At 45.3% G+C, this 26,748-nt stretch overlaps 1 protein-coding gene across 1 annotated transcript; it reads left to right on the top strand.

The window, feature by feature from the left end:
• The first annotated feature begins 536 nt into the window (after positions 1 to 536).
• On the top strand, positions 537 to 5,195 carry BAMBI (BMP and activin membrane bound inhibitor). Its single transcript, XM_071559958.1, has 3 exons — positions 537 to 874; positions 3,650 to 3,940; positions 4,392 to 5,195. Exons 1-3 carry the CDS (start codon positions 799 to 801, stop codon positions 4,808 to 4,810), a joined length of 786 nt encoding a protein of 261 aa, XP_071416059.1. The 5' UTR covers positions 537 to 798; the 3' UTR covers positions 4,811 to 5,195.
• The last annotated feature ends 21,553 nt before the right edge of the window (positions 5,196 to 26,748 follow it).

Here is a 26,748-nt window from a genome sequence, read left to right as displayed (position 1 = left end):
GAAACTGCCCATCCATCCATCCATCCATCCATCCATCCATCCATCCATCCATCCATCCATCCATCCATCCATCCATCCATCCATCCATCCATCCATCCATCCATCCAGGCCAGGACATGACATTTTCTGGTGGAACCCAGCGCTGCTGCCTCCGCAGGGGATTATCCCGGAGAACCGGCGGAGCCCGTTCCGACGCCCGCGGACAGCCCCGAACTTAACGCGGGGACCGCCGGCGCTCGGTGCAGCCACGGCCGCTCCCGCAGCAGCGCCGCGGGGATGCGGGGCCCGCACCCGGTGCCACCCCCGGGTCCGGCTGAGCGAGGTCACCCCCCGCGCTCCCGCCGGGCCGGAGCCGCCGCCGCCGCTCGGGGGCGCCGTGGGCGGGGCGCGAGTCGGGAGTCGCGCCGAGGACGGGCGGGGTGGGCGGGGCGAGTCCCCGCCCACCCCGGGGGGGCGCAGCCAATGGGGAGGGGAGGCGGAGTAGAGGGCGGGGCCGAGCGGCGCGCCCGGCCTGGGCCGTATTTACGGGGCGGGGGCGCCGCGCTGGGGCAGAGGCAGCGCTTGCCGGGCCCGATACCGCGCTGGGTGTCCCCTCTGGTCCCGCCACGGGCCCGGAGCAGCGAGGAAGGGCGGAGAGCCGCGGCCGTCCCCCCGGCCCGCCGCCGCAGCGGTGGCCGCGCCACGGCTCTGCCCGCAGGCGAGCGGTTCCTCGGCGGTCCGGCGAGGCAGGACAGGGCAGGAGCGGGCGGCGGCTCGGCCGTGCCTGCGCTGCGGGCTGCGGCGAGCGGCGCCGGGTAAATGGATCGCCATTCCAGCTACATCTTCATCTGGCTGCAACTGGAGCTGTGCGCCATGGCCGTCCTGCTCACCAGAGGTGAGGGGGTGCGGGTGGTGTGCGGGGCGGCGCTGCCCGAGGGCAGCGGGGCTGGCGCTGTGTCGGAAGCCCCTCGCCGGGCCTGGGCTGGAGGCAGGAGCCGTCGGGGCTGCGCTTCCCGCCCCGTCCCTGCCCGCCCGTGCCGTCCCACCTGGCGGCCGGGGCCGGGCAGGCCGGGCGCGGCCCCGCGGGGGTCCCGGCAGCAGCGCTCGGCCCCGCAGGGCGCTCCGGGGCGCTGGGCTGGGCGCGGGGGGCTGTGCTGTGGCCGCCCCGGCAGCGCCGTCCCGGGACAGAGGCGACCCGCTGGCTGCCGGTAATCGCCGTGCTCCGGGGAGAAGGGTAAGGAGTAAGTTTAGCACGGTGGTGATGGGCGACGGTATTTATTTATTTTGGAAGGAAGGCTGTAATTAACCTTAAATAACAGTCTTGCAGCGTGCAGGGGGGAGCCTGCTGGCCCCATCAAAGCGGGCAGAACAGGGAGTGACTGAGTGATGTGAAGTCGCAGATACTGAAACTATGTGCCTGATAATGATATAATTAGGGGATCACAGACTTCTGGCTGCTGTTGACTTCAAAAGCTTTAAGAGAAGCCTGCAGTCTCTCCTGTAGCCATCTTGACTAAAAGCAGACATTTTTCTTTAATAGCTACATACAGTAACAAGAAAGGGGAGGGAACAGAAGGGCATTGTTCACTGTTTCAAAATACTAAATACCCTTTCTGGCCTTTTGCATAGCACAGGAAGAAACTTTATGAATTGACAGAAATACAGTTTTAATACAGTAATACAAAGCCCATTCTGTTTCTCTCAAAACGTGGCTTTAATTAAAAAGCAGTTGAATTAACCTGACGATTAGCCTGTCAGATTTTGTTCATAGGATTGTTGTAGGTCAGTAAAACGTAGATTTTTAAGCGTGATTGTGTAAGCAGTTAAAATGAAAATATGTGTATTGTTTCACTTTATTCCCATGCTGTGCTGAGACTCATGAAAGGGCTGTCAGCTCTGGTACTGTGCCATGTTTGCATCTTTTAACTCTCATACAGTGAGAAAATTTTGAAGAGTATTTTTCTCAGAGAGGGTAGGGGGGAAGACCTCACATAGAATGCTTAGAAAACGATCGAGTCTTTTTTCTGTAACATGCTGGATGACAGTGAGTGTGAATTCATGAAAAATTGGGTTACTTAGTCTAAAAGCCCACGGGAATTGGACTGGAGACAGTTAGACACTCCATCATTTGGCTTCTATTAAGCAGAGTTATTAAAGAAGCAGCGGGAACTTCAAGGCCTGGAGCCTGCAGTAGCATTTTGTAGAAATTATTAAAGTAGCCTGATGAGAGGAAGTTAACTTGGATGGGATGACTTTTAACATCTTAGAGAACAGGTTTTTTTAGCTATAGGTGGTCGGTGGTATAATAAGAAGGGGTGGCAGCTGAGAAGTCTGTAGTTTGATTTTTGAAGTGCAGACTGTAGAAGGAAGATATCTGACAATGTGGTTGACTTTGAAAGCCTTGATGCTACTGTAATGGCAAGTACAACAGACACATAAGAAGTAGTTTTACGTACGATCTTCCAGGGATGACTCCAAAATCTGGCTCTCTCTGAAACCGTGGCTCAGTGGCACATTGAATTATGTTTGAGTTGCAACTTGCCTATAAAGAGTAAGTTTTCACTACACCACAGAACATATTTAATTCGTACCAGAACAGTCTGGATAGCACAAAATGAAGAATTTATGAAGGGAACCTTTTTATCACATCCTTCAGAAATTTTTGAGGTTTCCTGAGATTTTTTTTCATGGAGCTGATAGAGAATTTTCAATCTGTTTCCCCTTTTTCACTACATGTTGGATTGCATGTGAAACGGGAGAGAGGCAAGGGAGAGCTTTTAGCCTTACAGTTTCACCCCATTTAGTAACTTAAATTTGAGTTGAGAGACGTTGTCTCAGGTGAACAGAGTGGTTACAAACAGAAACTTTTTGGGTGTATAATACTGATAAAAAAGCCTTTTTGCATGAATAACTAAAAGAATTTCTTTCTGGCGAAATTACAAATAGTTGCTCAGTTTCACACACACATGACTTGGGAGACTTGGATGGTAATGGTTCTAGCTAATAGCTTTATAAGGTGTTAGTTAAATCTTTTAAATTTTGGCACAGTATTAAGAGGTAATAAACAATTCAGCAGTTCCGATTTTTTTTCATTTTTCTCATAAGTATTTAAACCTGTTATTTGTGTTGTGTGCTTATGCCCAGTTAAAAGAAATGTTACATTTATAAAAATAGAATGCTGTTCATGGACTAATGGTAAAAACATAGATGTGACTTCCTTCTAGGACTGAAGGTGTGTTGCTTTTAGAACTGGGATTTCACTTTAAATGTGGTTAAATGCAACTACTGACAGCAAGTGGAAGTAGCTATAAAATGGTCTTGTTAGTTACTCACCTTGGGGAAAAAAAGCCACTGTAACCTCCCCCGCCAGTTCTCCACCCCTCCCTGTTTTAGTGAAAAGCTTTTGCTTTAATTCAAAGGACTGTAGTTCTAGTAATTAAAGCAAGTGCCCCAAGGCATCTACAGGGATTAAGGTTACAACGTGTAGGCACTGAGTGGTACAGTGATGGGAAGGAAACAACTCCTGCTCTTGTGGATCTACAGTCTAGAGGAGTACCTCGAAACTGCCACTGAGTTTGGTTGTGTGATGCTTGTGGCTAAAAAGAATATCTAGTGAGGTGTCCTTGTAGGATCAAATTCTTACCTGTCTTATACAATATTTATTTTTTAGGTGAGATCAGATGCTACTGTGATGCTGCACACTGTGTTGCAACTGGCTATATGTGCAAATCTGAGCTCAGCGCCTGCTTCTCCAGACTGCTTGATCCTCAGAATACACATTCCCCGCTTACTCACGGCTGCTTGGACTCTATTGCAAGCACAGCTGATATTTGCCAAGCCAAACAAGCACAAAACCACTCTGGCACCACCACCATGTCCACATTGGAATGCTGTCATGAAGATATGTGCAATTACAGAGGACTGCATGATGTTTTGTCTCCTTCCAGGGGCGATGCTTCAGGTAGGGCAATAAAGCTTTGGTGAAATCTGTCTTCTGGCCATCATGCTGGCGACAGTCAAAACCTTGTGCGTCTGCTACTATGGATTTAGTTGTTAATGTAAATAGAGACACCAGAGGGAGAAGAGGGTGACTGGATGCAGAGGAGCATCCTGGCCAAAAAGCTTTATAATCTGCATTAATATTGGAAGTCTCTCTTGCCAACTTGACATTGCTTCTAGGGATCAGTGGCAGTGGTATTCATAGTTAAATTGGCTAATTGGGGTAAGAAATTCCATGGTAATAGCAGCCTTAGAAACTCATCTTTTTCCTTTACAGGAGTATTTTCTGCAGATACTGTGGAGTGTAGCTGTTGCTAGTTACACTTGTCAGTGTGGGATTTAAGGGAGTTGCTTACATGTAAACCAGTATATATAAATCCTAAAATAAGCTTCACAATCTTTCCCTTTTTCAGGACAAGGGAGCAGATATCAACATGATAGCAGCAGGAATCTCATCACCAAGGTGCAGGAATTGACTTCTTCAAAGGAGTTATGGTTCAGGGCAGCTGTAATTGCTGTTCCTATAGCTGGTGGGCTAATCTTGGTGCTCCTTATCATGCTGGCCTTGAGGATGCTCAGGAGTGAAAACAAGAGACTGCAAGATCAACGACAGCAAATGCTCTCACGTTTGCACTATAGTTTTCATGGACATCATTCAAAAAAAGGGCAGGTGGCAAAATTGGACTTGGAATGCATGGTGCCTGTGACTGGTCACGAGAACTGCTGCATGACCTGTGATAAAATGAGACATTCAGACCTCAGCAATGATAAAATTCTTTCGCTAGTCCACTGGGGAATGTACAGCGGACATGGAAAGCTGGAATTTGTATGACCAATTATTTTTTAATCTGAGCTAGACTTGCTCTCTGAACTCTTGAAGAAGGCCTTTGGGTTCTGCTGGACAGGAGCACTTTATCTTAAAACAAAAACTCTCATAAATCATCTTTGAGAAACAAAGGACCTCTACAAACAGAATCTTGGATATTTCTTCTGAAGGATTCCAAAAGTTGTCTTATTTGCACAGAGTAAAATACACTCAAATGTATTGTTTGCTTCAAAGTTATGAAAGCAAAAATCAGAAGTTGTAAACACTGTCACCAGGGTTATCTGAACTGTAGGGAGCTGAGAACTGTGTTATTATAATAAACTGTGTGCAAGCTCCTATGTTTCCTGACTTATTGTAAAGATTTTTTTAAATATATATATTTTGTCTGAAACTTGCTTGTGACTTTTGTTTTGGAAAACGGTTTTTTTTTGGGGGTGGTAGTGGGAAACAAGTCAAGGTGGCATGCATGGTAAGGCTGTGCATAACAATTAGTTTCTGAAAACATTCTTTTCCTACTCTGGGAAGGAAATAAGGTGGTTATCCCAGAAAGAAGATGGCAGCTGTATTTTTTAATACTTCAAGTAGCAGTGAATGCACATACTCAATTCTTGGCTGTTGAATTTTGTTCTTAACCTCAATGACTTCTTCTGAAGCTTTGTGTGTATGTGATAACTATTTCTTTCTCTATGTTAATGAAGAAAGACTTCCTCTCTCTCTGCAAAACATGTCAGAAAGTAACTAATTCCTTATAGCTGATTTTCCTCCTGTCTCACAATTCTTGTTTCTATGATCTATTTTCCTTTTGTACCTCTTACACTCAAGCTTTTTTTGGGAGAAGAGGGAAACCCCAAAACTATACTGCCTTATTCCGCTGTGGTTTGGGGTTTTTGTTTTGGGGCTTTGTTTATAGCCCCTCTGGGCACAGCGGAAAGCCTCTGCCTTGTTCTTCATGGTGTAACTAAGAATCACATGCTGCTACTTTTGTGTGAGATTGAAGAATCAACAGTGTACTTTAATCTCTGGCTCCTCCTTTATGCTCTTGCATAGGTGGCTTTTCTTCCCTGCCAATGTTTGTGCCCTTAGTTGTTTCTTACTCCTTCAGCTAGTTGGCTTAACTTGATCATTTCATTTAGTCGATGCTTAGTTGCTAAAAACAAACAACCTCTGGATTATTCAAGGAATTTATTGTATTTATTTTTCTTGCTTTATTAGACTTAGCAGTAATTAAAGTAGACTTGCTTAAAAGGCTGATGCCACATCATGGTGAAAGAAGCATCCAAAATGCTGCTTCAGAAGATAAAACTTGGCAAGACTCTAGGATCCATCTGTGTTTTAAACAGCTTTAGAAGTGCTTCTGCCTCCTATTCTGGCTGTGACCTTGAGCTCCTACTGTTGCCAGCAGTGAAAGGGGGATGGCACACATGGGGTTAAAACAACCTTGCAGCAATGCTCTGATCCCGAAAGCTGTTTACTGTAGTAGTCTGCTTTGGGATATGCAGCCTGACGTGCAAAGGGGATGTAAACAAGGAAAACCTGTCCCTCAAAGTCACAGGCTCATGTTCCTGAAAGTACACTTAAACTTTGTGGTAGGGTTGTTGGAGAAAAATTGGTCACTTGCTGTGCAGACAGAGGTATTGATATTGCAAACTTCCCCCTACCGTTAACCACTTGTACCAGCCAAGTGCAGTGAGAGCGTTGGGAATGCTGTGCCCATGTTTGCAATATTAAAGTGCACCTTAGAAGAATTAGTTTCATCTGTGTACCTTAAGCTGCTGACCCTTTTTACTTTCTCAGAATGCCTGCAGAGTTGCTGTTAATGCAAAGAATTATGGTCTTTGATTTCTACTCCTGCTGCTAAAGTTGAAGAAATTACATGGCCACAACTTCTCTTGGAATCTGGCCTGTGGTCTTCTGGCTGACCTTTCAAAGTGCTGCTTTCCTATAAGAGCTCTGCCCTTCCTTTGCACTGATCTGAAAGTCTAGGGCAGTTGTCTGCTCCACCACGTGTATTTTTTTTTTTGGGGAATAGCTGACTGGGAGCTTGATGCTGAAAGAGACAAACCTGAAACACTGTCAGGCATAGCTGCACCAGTAGTTACTATGACTAGACAAGTTAGAAGATCTGATGGCTAAACCTTTTAAGTGTTTTCTCCCGAAATCAGAGGCCGTGTATTGTATAGTCATTTAAGCATCCTGTGACCTTCACCACTCATTTGCTGCTGATTTGAATACATAAGGACCTATTTATGCTTGCCATTAAAAGGCTAGTAAGACCGGGATACTCTAATTGGCCCCTTGCTGTGGAGATGTTTTAAAGAAGAAAAGAGCTTGTTTGCCATCCCCTGCAGTCATGGGAGCAGTGGCACAGTCACTGGGGATGGGCCTTGGTTTAGCAGCGGTTCTGTTACCTGTTGTAACCTGGTAGCTGATGTGGCCTAGAAGTTTCTGGGCTATGGTCTTCTCAGCTAGCAAGAAGAAAATTAACTCTATCCCAGCTGAAACCGGGAGTGTATGAAATCTGGATTTCCAATTAATTTTAAAGCATCTGTATTCAGGAAACTATGTTATGTGCTCTGGTGTCTGTCTGGCAGCAGCTAAGTGAGTTATGGAATGAAACACAAATCTTTTCCCTGAAACTACTGGCTACAGAGTCCAAAGGGTGTCAGAGCAAGCAGTAGCCAGCTGCGCTGCTAGGATGTATTTTCTGTAGTGGCTGCTTGTGCAGCCTTGCAGACATAAGCAACACCAGCTTTCCATTGCACTATTTAGAAGATTTGTAGTCCTGTGCCAAGGAGAGTTCTCGATGGTGTTCCCTGGGCTTCCTGACTGCTGGGTGCCGTACCAGCATGGAACCAGTCCTAGGCAGCCACCGCACCCAACCTAGTATTACAACAAATCTTATTATTACTAGCTGAAGAGCCTGGCCAGAGGCTGAAGAGGTGAGACAGTAAGCAAAGGCTATCCTTTTAAAACACATTTGAGTTAAGAGCCTGGATTCACCATTGTGCTACCACTCTCGAATTTCCCCTGCAGACAATAACAAACACTCCTTTCTTTGAAACCCCTGCAAGCCTGGGAGTATAAGTACAGACCTCTCTATTACCAGTTGAGAAAGTCTCTCGGATTAGAATAAATGAAATCAAATGTCCAAGATTTAATTTAGCATACCCTTTGCCTCTCTTTCTCTGATTCTTTCCTCAAAACAATAATGGTTGTAGCTTTTCTTATGTTTCTGCCTCTCCTGGCTTTGCGAGCTGCTGGGTTGGTATGTCTCCTCTTAACTCCTGCTGAACTGATTCTATTAAAAACCCCTTACTCCACAGGGGGCTTGACCTTTTTCTGAAATACCAAATGCGTCTGCTTTGGAAATCACAAACTTCTCCTCTAAAGAGCTTGTAAATCTGGTTTCAATATTGAGTGATTACAGGCTGTGCAGAGGGCTTGAAAGTAAGCAGCCACTTCTGGTAGCAGAGCGCTGGGGCTGGGCTGCTGGAGCTGAGCGTGACTCTCATTTTTCACTAGTGTGTGTTTAGCATAAAACCACTGACGTCAGCTGATTCACCCAGATTAGCGGTGGGGTGATGGTCCGGCTCTGGTCGCAGGACGCTTGTCTTCTCTTATCAGGTCCCTGGAATCCAGTTTTTGTTGTACAGCCGCTTGTTATGTTGTAAATCCAGGGATCTCATTGCAAATGGATGATGCCCTGAAGGGCAAACACCCAAAAAAGCCTGGGAAAAGATCAGTTTTTCCTTAGGTTAATGGATGCATTTACACCTTCTCTCGCTGCTGTTGAGATTGCTAAAACAGGATATGAATAGGAAAAATACATCGCCAGGCTTGCCTGTGTGGGATGGGATGTGGCTGTTAGCTACTGGTCAGTGAAGTTCCGCAGTGAATAAATGAAAGCAAAATTTGGCCTTCTCATTGAAAGGGAAGGAGATGAGAAGATTATCTACCAAGCAAAAAAGATCTATGGTCAAAAAATCCCCCACCATAATGAGACGTAAGTTGAATGAATAAAACAAGAAGGTAGCTGAAGGAGGCAAAATTGCCTTTTCTTTTTTCAGATGCTTTCTCAGATGGAGGTCATGGGAAGCATGTTTGTTTTGTTCCAGTGTCTGGTCACTTTGCAGGAAAACACTCTTCCTTATTTTGGTTCTGCAACTTACTTGGGGAAAATGGTATTTTGGATCTGTCATTGTATTTTATTTCTGGGAAATAATAATCAAGAGGTGCTGTAAAATTATGGTTATCTCTTGGGAGGGGCCCAGTGTCTCCAACATTATGAATTCTGGCTCCCTCTAAATAAACAACCAACCTCATTTTCTTTGTTTCACCTCTAACCCTCATCTGCAGCCTTTTCAATCCCAGGGGGTGAATCCTGAAGTAAAACAAACTGCAAGGGAAGAAAGCCAGGAGGGAGCCGCAGTGCCTGCAGATTAACAGAGCCTTCTGCTCTCCAGCCAACCTTGACAAAAGGATTCAATCCTGAACTGACCTTCAGGGGGAAAAGCAAAACAAAAACCACCTTGACTTGAACTTTCAAGACAGCAGGAGTTTAATGCTCAGTTTGATGTCTCCTAAGGGGAGCACGGAATTAGAAATGTCAAACACCTGTCTTGCAAACTCAAATCCTAATAATTTTCCTGGAAATCTGAGTCCCAAATCACACGGCTTGGAAACAGTGATGAGAAAATCCTAAATTTTTCAAAGTCATCCAATGTTGCTAAAAAGGCTTAAAAATGTGTTTTTATTCCCCAGTGTGATTGTCTAGGCAAATCTCTCTGTTAAGCAAATAGTAAGTTTCATTGAAACATCAATATTTAGATGCAACTTCTCACCGAATAAATATTTCTCCTAGGAAGCATGTCCTGCCCCCAAGCCCAGCCCTGCTCTCTCCCCTGTAGGCAGAAGCGGGAAGTCAGCCCTGACTTCATAGAAACCACAGTGGCATGATTTTAGTGTGATTCAATTTTTTTAAAAAGTTTTTTATTAAAACTGATATTTTACAGTATTTTTCTAGTTATCAAACTATTTAAATATATCAACATCCGTGCATTTGGAATAAAATTTATTATTTTACTCCCTTTGGCTATTTAGCTGCATTTGGAAAATACTGACTCACGACAGCTTGTTTAGAGTGGACTCTCTTCTGTAATTGCTTTTTTACCTGTTAGATTAAACTTTCAGGATAGCATCTGTGCAGCGGCAAGGTGTTCTACACTCGCCTTTCTCTTAACATTTATTTTAACATTTCTATTTTCCAACCAAAAAAAAGGTAGAAGTGGCGCAATGATGAATTTCTAGCATCTGTCTGCAAGAGACTCCGGGGGATGGGGGACCATCACCCCAGCAGGGCCGGTGGGGAAGCCAGTGTGGCTGCCAGTGTGCCAGGCTAGTCTCTGCTTTTGGCATCATTTCACTCCAAAGGCCTGTGGATTGCAGATTTAAATCCCTTCCCTGTCAATGGGGAGGAAAATATTGGTGCACTAAATCTCCTCCTAACACTTGGCTGTGACAATGGGGAGGGAGGAACAGTGTGGGCTCAGGGTCCTACCCAGGCTGGGGATGCTTGTATTGGTGTGCAAATCAGGGCTTGTGTCAAACAGGTTGCTTTGAAATGCTCAATTTGTTTAGTTCTGGCTGTGAAGTAGCTATTTTAACAGTGGAAGAAGATTTATTAACCAATTTTTTACGGCTATCGACAATGGCTTAGCTCCAGCAGGGTCCCCAGCATTTTTATGAAGTGTAGTGGGTTCCAGAGGCAGAGGTGTTTTATATTGTTCTGGTATTTTAACCCAGTGTACTAAGGCCTCTATCCTGCAAATACTTAAGGATGTGCATAATTCACTCTGGTCGCAGGGTCTGTTTTGTCCCAGCTGCTGGCTGGGCTTTACTGAGCTCTGCCCTGGGTACCTACACTCTCAGTGGGCTTGTTGTTGGGGGGGCTGCAGCAGGCTCTGGGGAACTCCCTCCTGCCATGGTATTTACTTCGCTAAAGTCTTGGGGCAGGGTATGTGTGTGTGTGAGAGTTAATGCCAGTGTTCAGCCACAATGATGGTGGCGGTCAAATCAATGTTTAGCCCAGAGTGGTTACCTGGCTGCCCTGGCTGTGGCTGGCAGGAACAACAGCCCACAGTGGACACAGTTCAGGGTCCAGATTAATGTGGATGTATGTTTGTCAGGGCAGGATCTCACCTGGCTCAGGAACCTTGTCGTAGGCTGCAGCTGGCTCTTTCGACAGGCAGTGTAGGGAGGAGCACCCTGACAGCGCAAAAGGGAGGAGGACTGCTCAGGGGTGCTGGGCTGGCTCCACTGCACAGTGAGACTGTGTACAGGATGGGGCATGGTTTATAGATTTTGAAGTTGTGCTTGGTTTAGCTTCCCAAACCCAAAGCAATGCCCCTCAGCAAATCCACACCATATCTGCCCTGTGCTTATGGGCACCTCACTGGCACATGCGCCCCAGGCCAAGACATGGTGACTGATTTCCAAAGTCATGAGATGAAGCATTTCCATCCTCTTGCACCTCCATGCAGGAGCCCTGGGCTCAGTCTGGAGCATGGTCATGGCACAGGCAAGAGTAGCACAAAGCAACAAGTGCAGAAGCACAGATGCTTGTGCAGCAGTCTGGTTGCTGGCAGGATTGCTCTTTTCTATGTCTCCCTGCAAAAGGTTTCCACCACCTAAAATCTTTTATGCTGTTGCACACAACAAATCACAGCATGATTGCTGAGCCTGCAGAACACCAGCTCTTGAAGTCTACCAAGTGCCCACAGCTGTGTGCTCTGCCACGATCCCACTCTTTCATGCACAATGCGTGACAATGAGTGTTTTCATTAGATGAACACATGTAATGATTTTTCCACAAAACCCTCTCCTTGACTCTCACTTCCTAATTGTCTGAGCCCTGGCCTGGCTGCAATCTCTCCTCAGCTCCTTGTCTTGCAGCAGTGCTCCACTCTGGCTCTCCCTCCCCTGGATGCCTTTCCTCAACCTCTCCCCGCAGGGCCAGAGGTGCAGGGGGCCCTGCCTACGCTGGAGCAAACTCTCCCTAGCAACAGGTACCATTCCCAGCCTCCCTAGCTGTTATCAGTCTGCAATAACCTTTCCCTTATTTGATTTTTTTTCCCCTAGGGGACTGTAGGGTCAGCCACAAATATGTTTCTTCCAACCCAATTCCACTTGCAGTATTGGGAGAGCAGATAGGACTGTGGTTCCCTCATTATGGGCTTCTAGGTGGATGATCAGAGCCAGCCTCCACTGACTAGCAGCTTTCTCTCAGGATGGAACAGGTCCAAATGCTGGGGTCTTCCTCTTTACAAGCAAAAAGTATAAAACGTACTCTCTTGGAAGTGATTTTTCATTAAGCTTTTGTCAGAAGCTGGAAATACATTTTTTCCTGCATCAACAGATGACAGAAATAAATCCTTTGGTTTGTATGTTTGTTTGTTTGTTTGTTTGTTTGTAAAAAATGCACTAAATGTGGGACCTGCTCAGACCCGTGTTCATTTATTATAGTGCAAATGAAACTTGTCATATGGCTTTTGCTTTTAAAAACATTGTGCACCAAAGCATAACATTTCTAGTTGTGTTTATAGGTTGGGCTAAAATGGCTTTACAGCAGCTTTTTGCTGCTGGATGGATTCATTGTGGAGTTCTGTAATCTCTGCCTTCATTACATGGTGTGTTATCTGTCCTGATTGCTGCTGTTCTTTACTCACTGCAGGATAATTTTGTCTGTAGAAAGGTTGTCACCCTTTACCTCTTTTAAATGAACTTTGTCCCTTATATCTGCTGGTGGCAGTCAGCACTCCTGTCTTTTTCCTGCAAGAGAGAAGGACCCCTCCATGGCCCCAGGGACTTGTGCAGTCTTCTGCATCTCTGACACATTCCTCAGTGCCCCCCTTGCTGTCCCCACTGGGTGAAACAAAATGCTGGTGGTTCTGCTGGCACCTCAGCAGCATCCAGGAGAGCTGCAGCCTCCAGGAGGAATTTTATGGCAAGTACCTTATCGTAGGTTATGACTGAACATACACAAGCACTCCCAGTGACCAGTGTAATCCACTCTTTACTGGCATAATTTGGCTTTATTTTTTATTTACACAGGGAGGCTTGGGTGGAGTGTTATGTACATGGTATCAGAAAAACAGTCTGCTCCACCTCGAGGCTGCACACGTGCTGGAGGCAGCACACCCACCGCCCAAGGGCTTCTGCAGCTCTTTGTACACAGTGTCTCTCCGCATGTGGGAGGGGTTTGACTTTCTCCTATAAGCATCTTAGAAAGCAGGTTATAACACCCCAGTAATCTTCAATACATAGCCAAATATTCAATGACATTTTCTGTTTTTAAATGGCAATTAATGAGTCAGGTGTAACAGTCCTGAGGACAGCACCAAGTGGGTGCCCACTGAACACGGCTAATCTCTTATCAAAACAGTGGATCCCTTCTGGTACTGCACCCTATCTACATATTAATATTTGATCATTCATGAGCAATTTGCAAATTTGTAATGAGTAATGAAATACTCTCAGAACTGTTTGCTCACAAATAGTTTCCAGAGTATTTCATTACATATGACAAATTTGTAAGTATGTAGTTGCCAGTGTTGGGCTTTCTGAGGCGTCTGCTCTTGAGGAAAGCACTGCTGCAGGACAGATGGCCTTGTGTCTGTTTAATCACAGCAGGAGATGCTTTTGGTGGGTTTTTGTCACAGCATCATTTCATAGACCTGGACTTATAGATATTAAAGCCATTTTTCCTTGATTTTTTTTTTTTGTGTTTCACCCGTAGCTTTCTAAAAGTCTGGTACAGTTGAACTGCAATAATTGGAGAGTAACAGCCATGAAACATGAGGTTTCAGAACAGGGCAGTGGAGTATGGCCAGAGAAAATCAGTGGGAGTTTTTTCCTGGACCAAAGTGGAAGAATTTGGCACAAAGGGAGGATCAGAGCATGCAAAAATCTATTTTGTCCCTGAAAACAGCCATGTGTGTCATACTAAAACAGCAGAAAAAGCAACAGATGAACTCATCCCAACACTGATGATGGTCCCAAGCACAACATGGCTGAGCAGGGTTCCAGCCTTCAGTGATCCCATGGAGTATGAAGGACTGGGTTTTGTTGCAGCCAGTGGATGACTGCACTGAGCAAGGGGCTGATGAGATGGCTGCAGCAAGTGTAAGGAACTGTATGGGGTTCAATTCAATTACATACAGCTCTTCAGTAATGCTGTACTACACAGCCTGTGGATCAGGTGAGTTTGGACCTCATGGTGCTTCATGCTTCATGGGCACTGCAGGAGGCATCACCCCCGTGAAGCTCACAACTCCCAGACAGGGGCAATGGTGTCACCAGAGCCAGCTGCACAGCAGTGGGAGCCCCTGGGTGCACAGCACAGACAGGTGTCTCGCAGAAAGATTTCACCTCCTTAAACAGCCCAGCTTGCAGACAGAGCACAAAGATAAGCTCAAACCCTGAATTAAACACCTAACACCAGGCTGCAGAGGCTGGCAGTCTGTACTCAGGGACAGCCTGGGTCAGACTGCCTTGCTGGGGCACTGTCACTTGTCACGGCCATTGCTGTCACTAACAGTCCTCTGGGCATTGCATAAGTGAAAGCTTGACCAAAGGTCTTCTGTCTCTTAGGAAAGCGTCCAACTTGCTAAGCTTTGGGTTATACATATTCTAAAATACATAGAAATGTGTTTATAAAACTTATCTATGAAATTGTCTTAGTCTTCTGACTGAGGATGAAGATTATGTAATTAATTTGTATATAGGTACTATACAAATTATTTTACAATTTTTTAATGTTTTTGTATAATTAGCAACATATCCAAAAGGACCAAGTTACGTAAGTGTCCTGTCCAGTTGACTACATGCTCATTCTTTGCTCTTTTCTCTGCTTCTGGCCAATCTGTATGTTCTCCATCTAGGAAGCAGACTTCACCCCTCAAGGAGTTTTTGGGTCCATTCCACACATGAGCAGCAGATTTCCACCAAATATATCTGTGTACAATGATACCTGCATATGTGCAAATGTGTGTGAGGAACTCTAGGTGTGTGGGTATGTACATATGTAAGTACTTCCCAGGCAAGGATATGTGACAGCAGCTGGTTCCCCAAATAAGCCTTCAAGATGTTCAGTGTTCCTCCCAGGAGACCTGCTTTTGGAGGGCTCCATGTTTCTGGTCTACGTCCTTAGAGAAGTCATCCTTACAGTTGATCTTTCCAGAGCCAATGTGGACTCCTCCAGGGCACTGGGGAGCAATCTGCTTTGTGTTGTGGCAATGCTTGGTGCTCAGAGTGGACCATCCCTCTTCTGTGGACAGGTTAGAGAAACTTATTCCCCAGAGCCTGCACCAAATCAGAAATTGTTCCTTGAAATTTCCTCCCTTCTTTTCCCACTGGTCAAGAAACATTAATACTCTTTCTTTAAATAAGTACTTAAAATACTGCTCTAAAATTATAAGTATATGGGAAAACCCCTACTTGGCCAGAGGAGGAAATGGTAGAGACATAGCAACAATTACTGCTAAGTCTGTTTATGATTGTTCTCCCCAAAATATGAAGAATGGGACTAAATACAATTAGTCACCAGCCACTGGCGAGGGAGAGGAGACTGATGAGTCACAGTCCCACTCAGCTCTGTCCCCGGAAAGGTCAGTGCCAGCATGCTGTGCAGTGGATGGACCACAATGGCTCCTGCACCCACTCTCCTTAGGAACAGTGGCCCTAGATTTGGGGTGATGCAGGGGCCAGGTGGTGGTCCTACCACCTCCTGCATTGCCTGTGCGATGGGATGTTCACCTGTGTGAAGGGATGGGATTGCTCCTCCACAGGATTTATCTGCTCCCTCTGGGCATAACTACACTGTTGTTTGAGGTCAAGCTTCCACAGCATGCAGGATCGAGCCACTTTGTCACTGCTGTTGAAAAAATTGCAGCAGGAGATGGCACAGGTCTAGAGAGGCAATCAGGCACTCTGGAAAAAGGGACCTTGAAGGAATCTTTCTATCCTGATGTATATAAAATGAATTTTTAAGAACTTATTCCAGTTGGTGGCTGGGATGACTCCCAAGCGGTTACATCTTACCTGATACTTTTCTGCCTAGTGAGTGTGCAATGTTATCTTTTGAAACCTCTCTCTGATTTCTCTGCTTTGCCCCCTCAAGGCAAACAGATGGAATTTTAATCCTCTCCCCTTAGTGTCTCTGGATTGCAAAGCCTTTGTCAAAATGGAGTCTGAGATCTTAAAACCTAATGCTTTTTCCTAGATATCAAGATAATTGCTATAGGCTGGATGCAAGGAGAACAAAGAAGCCAGGCTAGGCAAACGGGAAAGGGCAGGAAGTGAGAACTAGATAATGGAAGAAGTAATTCAAAATTATTTTCTTCATGTCTCCATATACTGATTCGTTGCTAGAACAAATGGAAATGAGCTTAATGGATTCTTCTCTGCTCTGAAGGTTTGAGAATAGGTGAATTGAATTTATGCCAAATTAGGGAAGAGTCAGGGCATTTCCTATCCAACAAGATGAGAGAAAAGCAAAATAAAAGAAATAAGGAGTCTTTCCCATTAAGGATTTCTAATAGGTTAGGAAGTAATGTAGGTAGATGTAGCAAAACCTGGGGTGACTCTTTTCCAGATTCCTTCTTACTGAAAAGCAGCCCATGTATAGGACATACACAGCCAGGTATAGAGGGGAGGCAAAACTTGGTTGCTTTGAGTTGAGTTGTCCTTGATTAGGTGATGCTGTAACTGGCCTGGTTGGCCTCTAAGTATGGCCCTTTCTGCAGGGGGATGTTGAGGGAGCTGACCTCCTTTACAGCCCACACTTTGGGGATTCTGAGGTCCTTCTGCAATGGCTCTCCTGACAGGAATGGCTTTTCTCCCTCAGAGTGTCTTTGGAAAGCAGACTGTCTTCAAAAGGTGCCTCTCAGTGTGTGCTCACACCTACGTGAGTATATGGAAACCAGAAAACAATTTAAAACCGTGCAGAGTATTTTACTTCCCAGGCCAATTTACCGCACAAATTTTATTAGTGTAAATCTGTTATTTGTGTAGCTCTTACTGTCTGAAAAAACAGATGACTGTAGATGGTTGTAAACTGATGTTTTCTTTCAAACAGGAAGAACAGCAGCCCTGGAGATGCCTGGTCATATATGTGTTGCTGCAAAGCAGCTTTGTGGCATTGACTTCAGCAAGACAGCACCAATCTCTGCATCTCAGGCTCTGTGACTGGGCACGTCCTTATGTGTCATGGCTGTGGCTTTGTTTAATCCTCACTGTACACAGCCAATAACAGGAAGATGCTTGGCATTTTCAATTGTCAGACAGAAGGTCCTATCTGAAACCACCTCTTGCGAGCAGTGTCTGTGCAGAGAGAGAGTGAGGGGAAGGTCCTTTGGCCTCTGGGTACCCAGCAGTATTTGCATGACACCTAACCTTTGGATAGGTGACAGAAACTTGCTCCAGCAACAGCCTCAAGATTTGGCTGTCTACCCCCATTAAGAAACCATGAGAGAAGTGGAAGCAGCTAATTTGTGTTTGGTGGTAATTTTAGGAGGCAAGGTACTTTTGTTGCATGGAAAATGTGTGATAGTCCCTTTTAAACTGGAGGTACAGCGTAAAGTATTGTGGTGTGTCAGAGGAACAGCTTATGCACAGCTCCTAGGTAGATCAGTCCAGTGAAAAAGGAGAGATGAAAAAATCATTTTTTCTGTATTCACCTAATGCACATTGCAGTTTCAGTCAACCATAGCACAAAAAAAATATTAGAAGGCAAACTACACAAATGATCAAGGATGTTAATTACAGTTCTCAGTAAGGGGAGATAATAGCAATGCAAGGGAAAGTAAATACTTATTAGTTCAAAGGAGCATCCTGTTATCTGTATGAAAAATAAACACATTTATCTAGGCATCACCTTAGTCCAGCTATGAAGAGGTGGTGTGCTTACTTCACACAGAGGTTGGCATGATTTATCATGTCTGGTGGAAAAGAGAAGAAGCTTTGCTGATGCTAATGCATGTAAAACTGGTCTGAATGGCCAACTGGACCTTTATATTCACCATGCTGTTACCTTGCAGCTATGGCAGTTGTTAAGTATTATTTAGCAATATGCTATACATTATATATGTAATATGGTGCATTATACATCCTCCGTCCCTCCTGGTCATCTGAAATCCTTTTGAAGATATTGTTAGCCCTAATGCAAAGTCAATGGGCACTTAGTTTATAGATAGGTGGGATGTGTTGAGGGTTTCTGGAGCAAAGATGGCAAAGGATTTAAATCTCTTCTTTGAGATCCAGATGACAGTTTTGCTGAAAGCTGTTGTGGTTTCATGTTTGGAGGTGCTAAAAATCCCAGTGGTTACAGGGTGGGTGGCAAGTGCTCAACACCTCTGGATGTCAAGGCCAGGCATGTCCTCACTGGCCACTTCTCTTCAAAACCACCTCCAAATGATTCCCCAATTTATTGTCACTAAGGGCTTCAGCCATGTCTCAGAGGCTCTCCATTACTGGTATAATTAACTGATACAATGCTAAGTCAAAGGATTCAGAGCTAGTGTGCAGTAAACATAAACATATGTTTAGCATTGGGTTATAAACTACTGTAGCCAAAGTGGGCAAGTGTTACAAACTTCAAACATGAAACAGATGCAAGTTAATTAGAGGCATAAAAGTGATGACAATAGAAGTGAGCTGTAGCAAGGAAATGAAATGTTAGTTTAGGCAGAAGTTGCTGCAGCTCTGCCTTACGCTGGAAATGCCTTTACTCTTTGCTGAAGATGGGAGGCACAGACATATTTTATCGGGACAGCCAGGAATGTTGCCTATATACCAAAACTGTAAGTCACTGCTACGAGTGAATGCACAAAGGAAATGCAATCTGACAGGCTTTTGAAAGCTGGGAAGTGGCGTGCCATGAAGTCAACTGCGCCTGAAGCTGGACTACAACATAGAATCATAGAGTGTTTTGGCTTGAAAGGGACCTTAAAGATCACCTGATTCCAACCCCTCTGCCCTACATGAACGTCCTGTACCCTGTGTCAGGGCTCACACTGCCAGTGTGCCATGAGGAAGCAGATGTCCCACTGGCATGAGCATCCTCTGGGAGAGTGGGACTGGGCTCCCCAGGCAGCGCTATGGGCTGGCAACTGTACCACACTCAAGGGCTCAGTTTTGCCCTTCTCCTCCAACTTTTCAGCCCTTGTTCCTTGTCATGAGGGACTTCCAGGCCCTTACTGGGGTCTGTTAGGTACCCAGCTGGTGACATGAGTCCCACTAAGGAGCAGAACTGCTTCACTAAGGCTAGGCAACCCTTGTGACTACTAAGCTTCTTGCAATCCCAAGGTGTGTCCCTGACTTGCTCTTGGCTTTCCTCTTCCCTGTCACTGTGGACAATAGGTTTAGTGACGCTTTTCTTGCCAGTAACTCTCCTCATCAGCTGCTTATATTCTGCTCATCTGTCTGTCACGTGAGTAGTCCTAAATGGAGTGGTTCGGAGCAGTTACTGTTTTATTAGATTCTTTTGAGCCAGTGTCCTTGTGGGCAATGCAGCTTTCCATGGTTTGCATGGAGATTGTGCAAGAAGAGGGGTGTCTGGTGTTGGAAGGAGAAAAACCCCAGATAAATGCCTTAGTAACAGGAGCTCTGAGGTAACTACAGAAGCCTTGGATATGTTTGTTCCTTTATTCTCAGGTGAGCAAGTGTGCATGTACCTCTCAGTCCTGTGCAAGCCCTTGCTCTGGCAGACAGACTGTGTTTGCCCTCTTGGAGTGCTGGTCTTATGTTCTGCTCTCCAACGTGTTCTACAACTCTGCCTCAGACAGACTTGGGAGCCAAAAGGACTATTCACAAGGAAGATGGTTTAAAATAGCTCCCCTGACAAAAAGCGCATTGCTGTTCAGCTGCTCCTCCTTTCCTCCCACGGGCACTGATGCAGATGGACATGGAGCTGCTGTGCCCGTAACAACACTCCCAAGCAGCCTGTTGGCTCCACGGGCCAGCAGGCCACTAGAACTCTGCTGCTGGGGCACTGCAGCCCCATACCCTGCCTGCTCAGCCCACCAGCATCTCTGTGTACCTCCAGTGCTTTGTCCTGTCAGCAGCAGCCGACAGAGCAGAGGCTCACCCTGTCATTTGCCAATTCTGCCCAGTCCAGCCCCATGCCCCAACACTCCCATGCAAGCTAAGGCCTTGGAGAGGCACTTGAGGGATTAGCAGTAGTAAAAGTCATACTCTAAATGAGAATTTCAGGTTGGGACCTGAAACTGGAGCAGTTTGGAAAGCACCCAGTGGCTGTGCAGTCAGGGAGTGCTCACAAGCAGTAAAATAAAACCGTTGCCTAATTATAGTTTCACCATGGGGCACTGTAATGCTATGGTATTAACTCCTTGCACATAAACAGTGATGGGCAGGGGCTTGCCAGCAGTACTTGTACCTCCAGGAGATAAACAGGTAACGGTATGACAGTGCTGCCATGCAGACAGTAGACAGCTGCATGGTAAAACTACAGGCACACTTACTCATTCTGTAGGAAATTACATGTGACTGAGGCAGGAATTACACCAAAGTGTTATCCAGCCCTTCCTTCACTGGGGTGTGGGGGGGAAATACCACAGTAGAGTGAGGTAGGAACAAAAAAAGGGACTTCCCACCATTTGTGGAAATTGAAATTAAAACAAACGGAAAAAAAAATCAGCCCAGGGAAGGCTGTAATTACTCTATAGTCAACTATTCATTTAACGAAATCACACACTGGCACAGTGCTAATAGGAAGGTCTTTGGCTGTCAGAGGGGTACAGATTAAAGTGGGAAAGCTCAGATGTTGTTGATATTTTTATTTGTGAAATGCTTTCCCCTTTAATTATTTTAGACAGATTGATTTTAAAAATAAAAAAGAAAACTAGATTGCTGGAAATTACTTTATCAAGAGGAAGGCTGGGGAGGTGTGCTGATAGGTGTTTCTACCTGCACTGAGCTGTTCCTTGGGGATGGATATTTTGGGTATAGGTGCTGCCCTGGCAGAGCAGGGCAGGGGCATGTTACAGTGCCAAGGTGAGCTCTGCAGCATGAGTGTGGGCTGGCTGGGGTGAGACCCTTCTCCTGATGCATGCTGGCTCTGGGAGGACATGCTATGCAGGAGTGTCTGGGTAGTGCATGTGTGAGTATGAAGAGGGTGCAGTGCCTTGTCTCAAAACTCAAACTTGCAAGAAATTTCTGATGCCATGAGCAAATGCTGTAAGTTGATTTCATCCTTCAAATCTTAGGTAAAAGTAAGTAGTTTTTTTAGAGCTCCCAGGTTGATGAGTGCCAGGTAAATGAGTACAGCGATGTCACCTGTGGTGAAGGCTTGCCATGCAGGTAACCACTAAATGGGGCTCCTTACACAAGGAAGGGTTACTCACATGAGCAAGGGAAAGAACTGGAAATGCTCAGCGACAACAGTGCAAGGTCATATTTCATTTCCGTAGTGTTTTTTTCTCCCCAGGAGGCAGCCAGCAACCAAAGCAAAGCTCCAGTCTCTGAAGAATTCCCTTATTAAAGTTTACCCAGCTCCCTTGCTGCTCCAAGATGTCTCTTAGGAACTGCTTAGTTCATACAGAAGGTATTTTGCTTTGTGTATATGATTTTTTTAATTATTATTTTTAATTGAAACATATCTTTCCCTTCCTACCATCCCTTCAGGTCAGAATAGATGATCTCTGACATAGAAAGGGTTTTTTGGCATGTTGAGTTAAATCTTCCTGACTTTGGGAAAAATCAACTGCAGGGCCAAGACAATTAACTGGGGCTGATGTGGTGGCTTTTATCCCTAGTTCACTTTCAGCAGCACTGTATTCTACAGAGCTTTGATAACTACGGCCAGACACCCCCAAAAGTAAGAGTGTAATCATCTTTCAGGAAGTTTTTCTATCAACCACTTCTCTGCAGTTTGATAAATTCTGTTGCTTTGGAAATGTCTTCAGACTTCCTGACAGGTCTGAATTTGGTCTATAAGAAACATGGGTGGTCCTGAGGCTCCTCACCTCTCAGGTGCCCCACAAGTGGTGCCAGTGCTCCTGTTGCTTGCTTGTCCCATCCTTGTCTCTCTGTAAAGTCCAGCAATGGAAAAAACACACAGGTCTATATAGAGTGTGCCCAAATTCAGAAAGGGCAGCTGTGGAGGATGCTGTGGGACTGAGCTTAAGAAGGTGTATTGGGAAAGACAATAACATTGCCTTCCCATTAGACAGTAAAATCACCTGGCCTTAATATTAGTGAATTTGCCCTAGTAGTGACTAATTGGTATGTTTTGAAAAATTAGAGATCTTTTTTCTAGCTAGGAAATTGCTTCTATTTCTTTGTATGACAATCTGAAAAGATAATTGCCCAAACTTACCATGCCTGGATTGAAAAGCTCCCTGAGTAGAAAGAAGACATTTTATGTCCAGCTCTTTCTTAATGGGTGTCTGTGGTAGTGAAATGCTGTGCCGTGCCTCCCTCTCCTTGGGCATCTCTGGACTCCCCACTGCCTCCTGCTGAAGACTGCCCAGACTGCTTAAGGATCTTTCCCAGCCTAGTCAAGTTTATATTTGGGAGGACCATACTCAGCAATGGGATTAGGTGGCACACTATTTAGCTTTCAGTTACCTGGTCAAAGTAAAAAATCTTTAAAAACTCATTGTATGAATCACTACTGAAGTAAGTCCTTCACTAGTTGCCTTTTACAATGTGGTCCTCCTCAGCAAGTTTGGCAGGTGCACATTTCTAAGTAGCGTTTGCCTTCAAGAGCTCTGCTTGTGCAAAAGAAGCACAACACAAATTCGGGTGGCATCACCACTTAATAGCCAAGGAGATTTCAGTGCTTACCTGGATGGAGTTGTCTCCAGGACTACAGGGCTCAGATTATCAGACAGATGTGTGTTCCTCACCCATCTCTTTCAGTAACAAGAAGGGTATTAGCTGTATCATGGCTTTAGTCACTTGGCTGCTTGCTCTTTAGGCATCGCTCTTTTCCACAGCTACTTCGAGGCTGTCATTGAATTGGCCACAGTGACTTCTGAGCCAGACTGGACTTGGGCAGGTGAGGCAGAGAGGTTCCACAGCTCAGGGATAGACCTGCACCAGGTTTGGCTAAACATGAACGCCAAGAGCAGATTTTGGATCTGCTGGCCAAGATCTTTTTTGCTGTGCAATAAAGTTTCCTTGATATAAACCAAATGAAAGTATCCTGTCTGACTGAGTATAACAGGACATATTCTCTGCAAAAGCTGTGTTAAGCTTTGACTTAGAGTCTAACAGCTCTTAATGTCTCTCCTAACCTTTCCTGCTGAATGTTTGCACCATTTCAAGAGTACTAGAGATTATTTAACTGAAATAGCTTTGATATATTTGAAAGCTCCAAAGATCAGCTGACTTAAAAAGGGAAAAGAGAGTATTTAAAACCAAAGCAAGGGTTACTCTGAAGGTTCATTCTTTATTTGAAGACAGCTTAGGAATGATTTAACAGGGTTAACTTCAGAAAGAAATATCCTGAAGTCCTCTAGGAGACATATTCTTGCAAGTTTGCCAGCTAGTTTATAACTGAGATTCCTCATTCTCCGTGGGGGTAATTACTGCAGCTGGTCGGGAAAGGCTTTGGTATTAAAACAGCAGTCAATGAGCTACTGAACACAGGCTCAAATCCACAAGGAGACTCTCAAAGCCTGAGCTGATTAGAGCAGAATAAATCTTGGGCTGGATTGTCTGTCCCTGCCTTAATGTCTCGCACAAAGGGGGATATGGTATGTAATGGGGTAGGCTGGTGTAAGCGTGTCATGCATTTTATCTGAGAAATGAGCTTTCTTTTTTCTGGGAGGTTGCCTGGAGGAGCCACTTAAAGTGAAAGCCCAAGGTAATGAATTCAGGACCAAGTGGTGTAATATCCACTAGCAACATCAAAACAAAACAAAACAAAACAACACAAAACAGAAACACACACACACACACACACACACACACACACACACGCGCACATACACACACACACGCACATACACACACAAACACAAAAAGAAAACCAACAAAAAAACCCCAACAAACTTTCTCTGTCAGCCATGAATTTTTTCAAGATATAACATTTTAAGATCCACAGAAATTATAGAATCATAGAATATCCTGCATTGGAAGAGATCCAACTCCTGGCCCTGCACAGGACAGCCCCAAGAACCACAACATGTGCCTGAAAGCATTGTCCAAATGCTTCTTGAATGCTGGCAGGCTGGGTGCTGTGACCACTTCCCTGTTCCAGTATTTGGTCACCCTCTGGGTGAAGAACCTGGGTGAGGAGCCAAGTGACATCTTTTTAGCAATGCTTCTTGGGCAGTTGCTTGTCTTCAGCAAATTCAGAACAAAATCCACATGCTTTAGGGTCTATCAGTGCTTCTGTAGTCTGGATGGGTGTATGGGAAGCTCTCACTCCTCTGCAGGGTGTTGCCCAGTTCTATCTTTCCTGCCCTGTCGAATGAGGGTCCAAGGCGGGTCGCAGATTCCTGGGCTGCTGAGGTGTGGCCATGTGTCTCCAGAGGCGTTTTACAAGATGCTGCTGCAACACTCTGCTGCTGTTTTCAGCCCAATCCTCCTGTTGCGACTTTCCCAGCCCTTCACTTCTCCTCCTGACAGCAGGGCCAGGTATTCCTGTCATGGTAACAGAGGTATTTTCCCATTGCTTTTGATTCAGTAGAGCTATGTCAGGATGAAAAGGAAAGGGAGAAGGAATGGCAGGAGCAAACACTGATGTTCCTGATGTGCTGATGGGCCACCTCTGATTCACAGTCTGGCTCCAACTCAGATATCATTGGGTCACCTTCATGCTGCCTTTGCCACCAATCTTGGCAGCCACTGCCATGAGTGGCAAGGACCCTGCAACCCAAGTCCACCAGATACCTGGGTCTCACCACAGGCAGCTCTGCAGTAAGTGAATGAATAAAGCACCCTTCGGTCAGCTGTGACCTCCTGGGTGGCTCTCCAGTTCTCAACATATTTGGTCTTGCACGTGAAAGAAAGAATGATCTCTTGGGGATGTATAGGGCCCCATCACTGTGGCAACCGAACACTTCATCTGGGTCTTAAACTTCTTTTTCCTTGTAGACCTGTTGTAAGGGCAGAAGTGCTACTAACCCTACTTCGAGGGGGGAAATTTGGGGGCAGAACAGTGAAGTCAGGAGTCGAGCTGTAGGGTTTGGGGCTCCTGAGTGTTGTGGGGTGAGTGCAATGACACTGTGTTTCTACATTAGAGATGTTACCCATGAGTCATTGCATTGCATGTTGGGATTTGAACTCAGAATAGGGCAAATATAGAGCTGTAAGTGACAACACTTCTTTTTCAAACCCCTGCTGAAGTGCTGGGTGCTGGGATATATGCAGTTCAATAATACCTGCTTAGGGAATTCTGAAAGGACCCAACACTCAGCCTCTTTTCCCAATTCAGTCTTGCTTGGGTGATTCATTAACCTGAGCATGTTTGGTTTATCTGCATAGAAGCCACAAAAGGGTATCTTTACACACAACTGGCATATTTATTTTACTAATTATATTCTGAAAGAAAAACAGTTAAATGAAACAATTTCACCTTTTTTGTTTCAGTTTAGAGAGACAACTGAAAAATAATCATTAGGGAGGAAAGATTAAACACCATCAAACTGGACATACATGAACAGTCTATCTGGATGTGGGCATGGTCTTTTCAAAGCCCATTGGAAGTTTTTGCTTGAGAACATTGGTGATTTCTGCCATTTCCAACTCTCCCTGGGCCAAAATGCTCCATGCCTGCAGGTTATGTGCTCAGCCAAAAAGTCCTTTTGCTAGGGACCTTTTGGATTTAGAAAACAATATTCCTTAAACAACAAGTAACAGAAATGAAAAGTGAAGCAATAAATGTTTTTGACAGAAGCAGTGTGGTGACTTGTCAGGAGTTTGGAGGGTGCCTGTCAGTGCTTATCCCACTTTGGGCATGGGGAAGCAGGAAGGATGTGCTCTAAGAGCCCATTTCAGGATCCTCACTTGAACTTCCCATTGCTGGACCAAAGAAAAGGCACTTTCCAGGTCTAAGATTTTTGGCTTAATTTTCAGCAAAGCCCTGCAGACCCTGGCCACTTGGAGCCAGACCAGCAGGTAGTACCAACAGCAGTGCTGTAGCAGTGTTAAGAGGCTTCCTTGAGTTTTCATCTGGCAAATAGCTTGTTCCCTTGCTCTTACTGTGGGATTGGGAAGCAAGTCATAACAAATACCTGTGTTTGAACAACTAATTGTTTTCAAAAGCTGGAGCAATCGTGATGACTTGAACTTGTTGGCTAGTGGATCCCAGGGCAATCCCTGTAGAAAGCAAAGGGTTTTTTCCCTTCTAGGGTTCTGGGAAAGCTGGCAGTGTAGTCCCTGTTAGGATAGCTGCCATTTTTATTCTTCTATTGTAAGGTTTGCTGAGATCTTGCAGGGTTAGGTCAGTTTGGGACTGTTCAGCTGGAATGAGACTCTGGTCCTTCCCTTGAACTGCAGTTGGAGCTGGTGGGGAGCATTAGACTGAATAACCTTTTTATTCCTTGTATCAGAAGCTTGTGGATGGCAGCATGCCAATTTTGACGAAATTCCACTCAGGGAAATATCTCAGACCCAGCCCAGACAAAAGTCATTCTGCAGAAATGCTGATGCTGGGGTGGGTCTGATGGCTTCCTGGTGGGACAGGACTGTGTCCCTGGTCCTTCTTGCTGGGGCCACTGGAGGTGCCTTTCCACAGCTCTGTGGTTGAGGCTGTTCTTCCCTTGGTAAACAGTAAAAGTCTCACAGAGAAGGAAACTCGCCCAGGTTACATCTCAGGGCTTATCATGACTGGAGAAACATCTCAGTTGCAGCAACCCTTGTTACACTGTGCTGACTTGCATGAGTACTTTTTTTACAGGCATGTGTAGAGGTGGGGT

Source organism: Pithys albifrons, chromosome 7 (genome assembly GCF_047495875.1).
Source record: "Pithys albifrons albifrons isolate INPA30051 chromosome 7, PitAlb_v1, whole genome shotgun sequence".
In the NCBI taxonomy this organism is placed as follows: Eukaryota; Metazoa; Chordata; class Aves; order Passeriformes; family Thamnophilidae; genus Pithys; species Pithys albifrons.
Note: the sequence above shows the minus strand (reverse complement) of the source record. Positions and strands in the feature narration are given on the sequence as shown.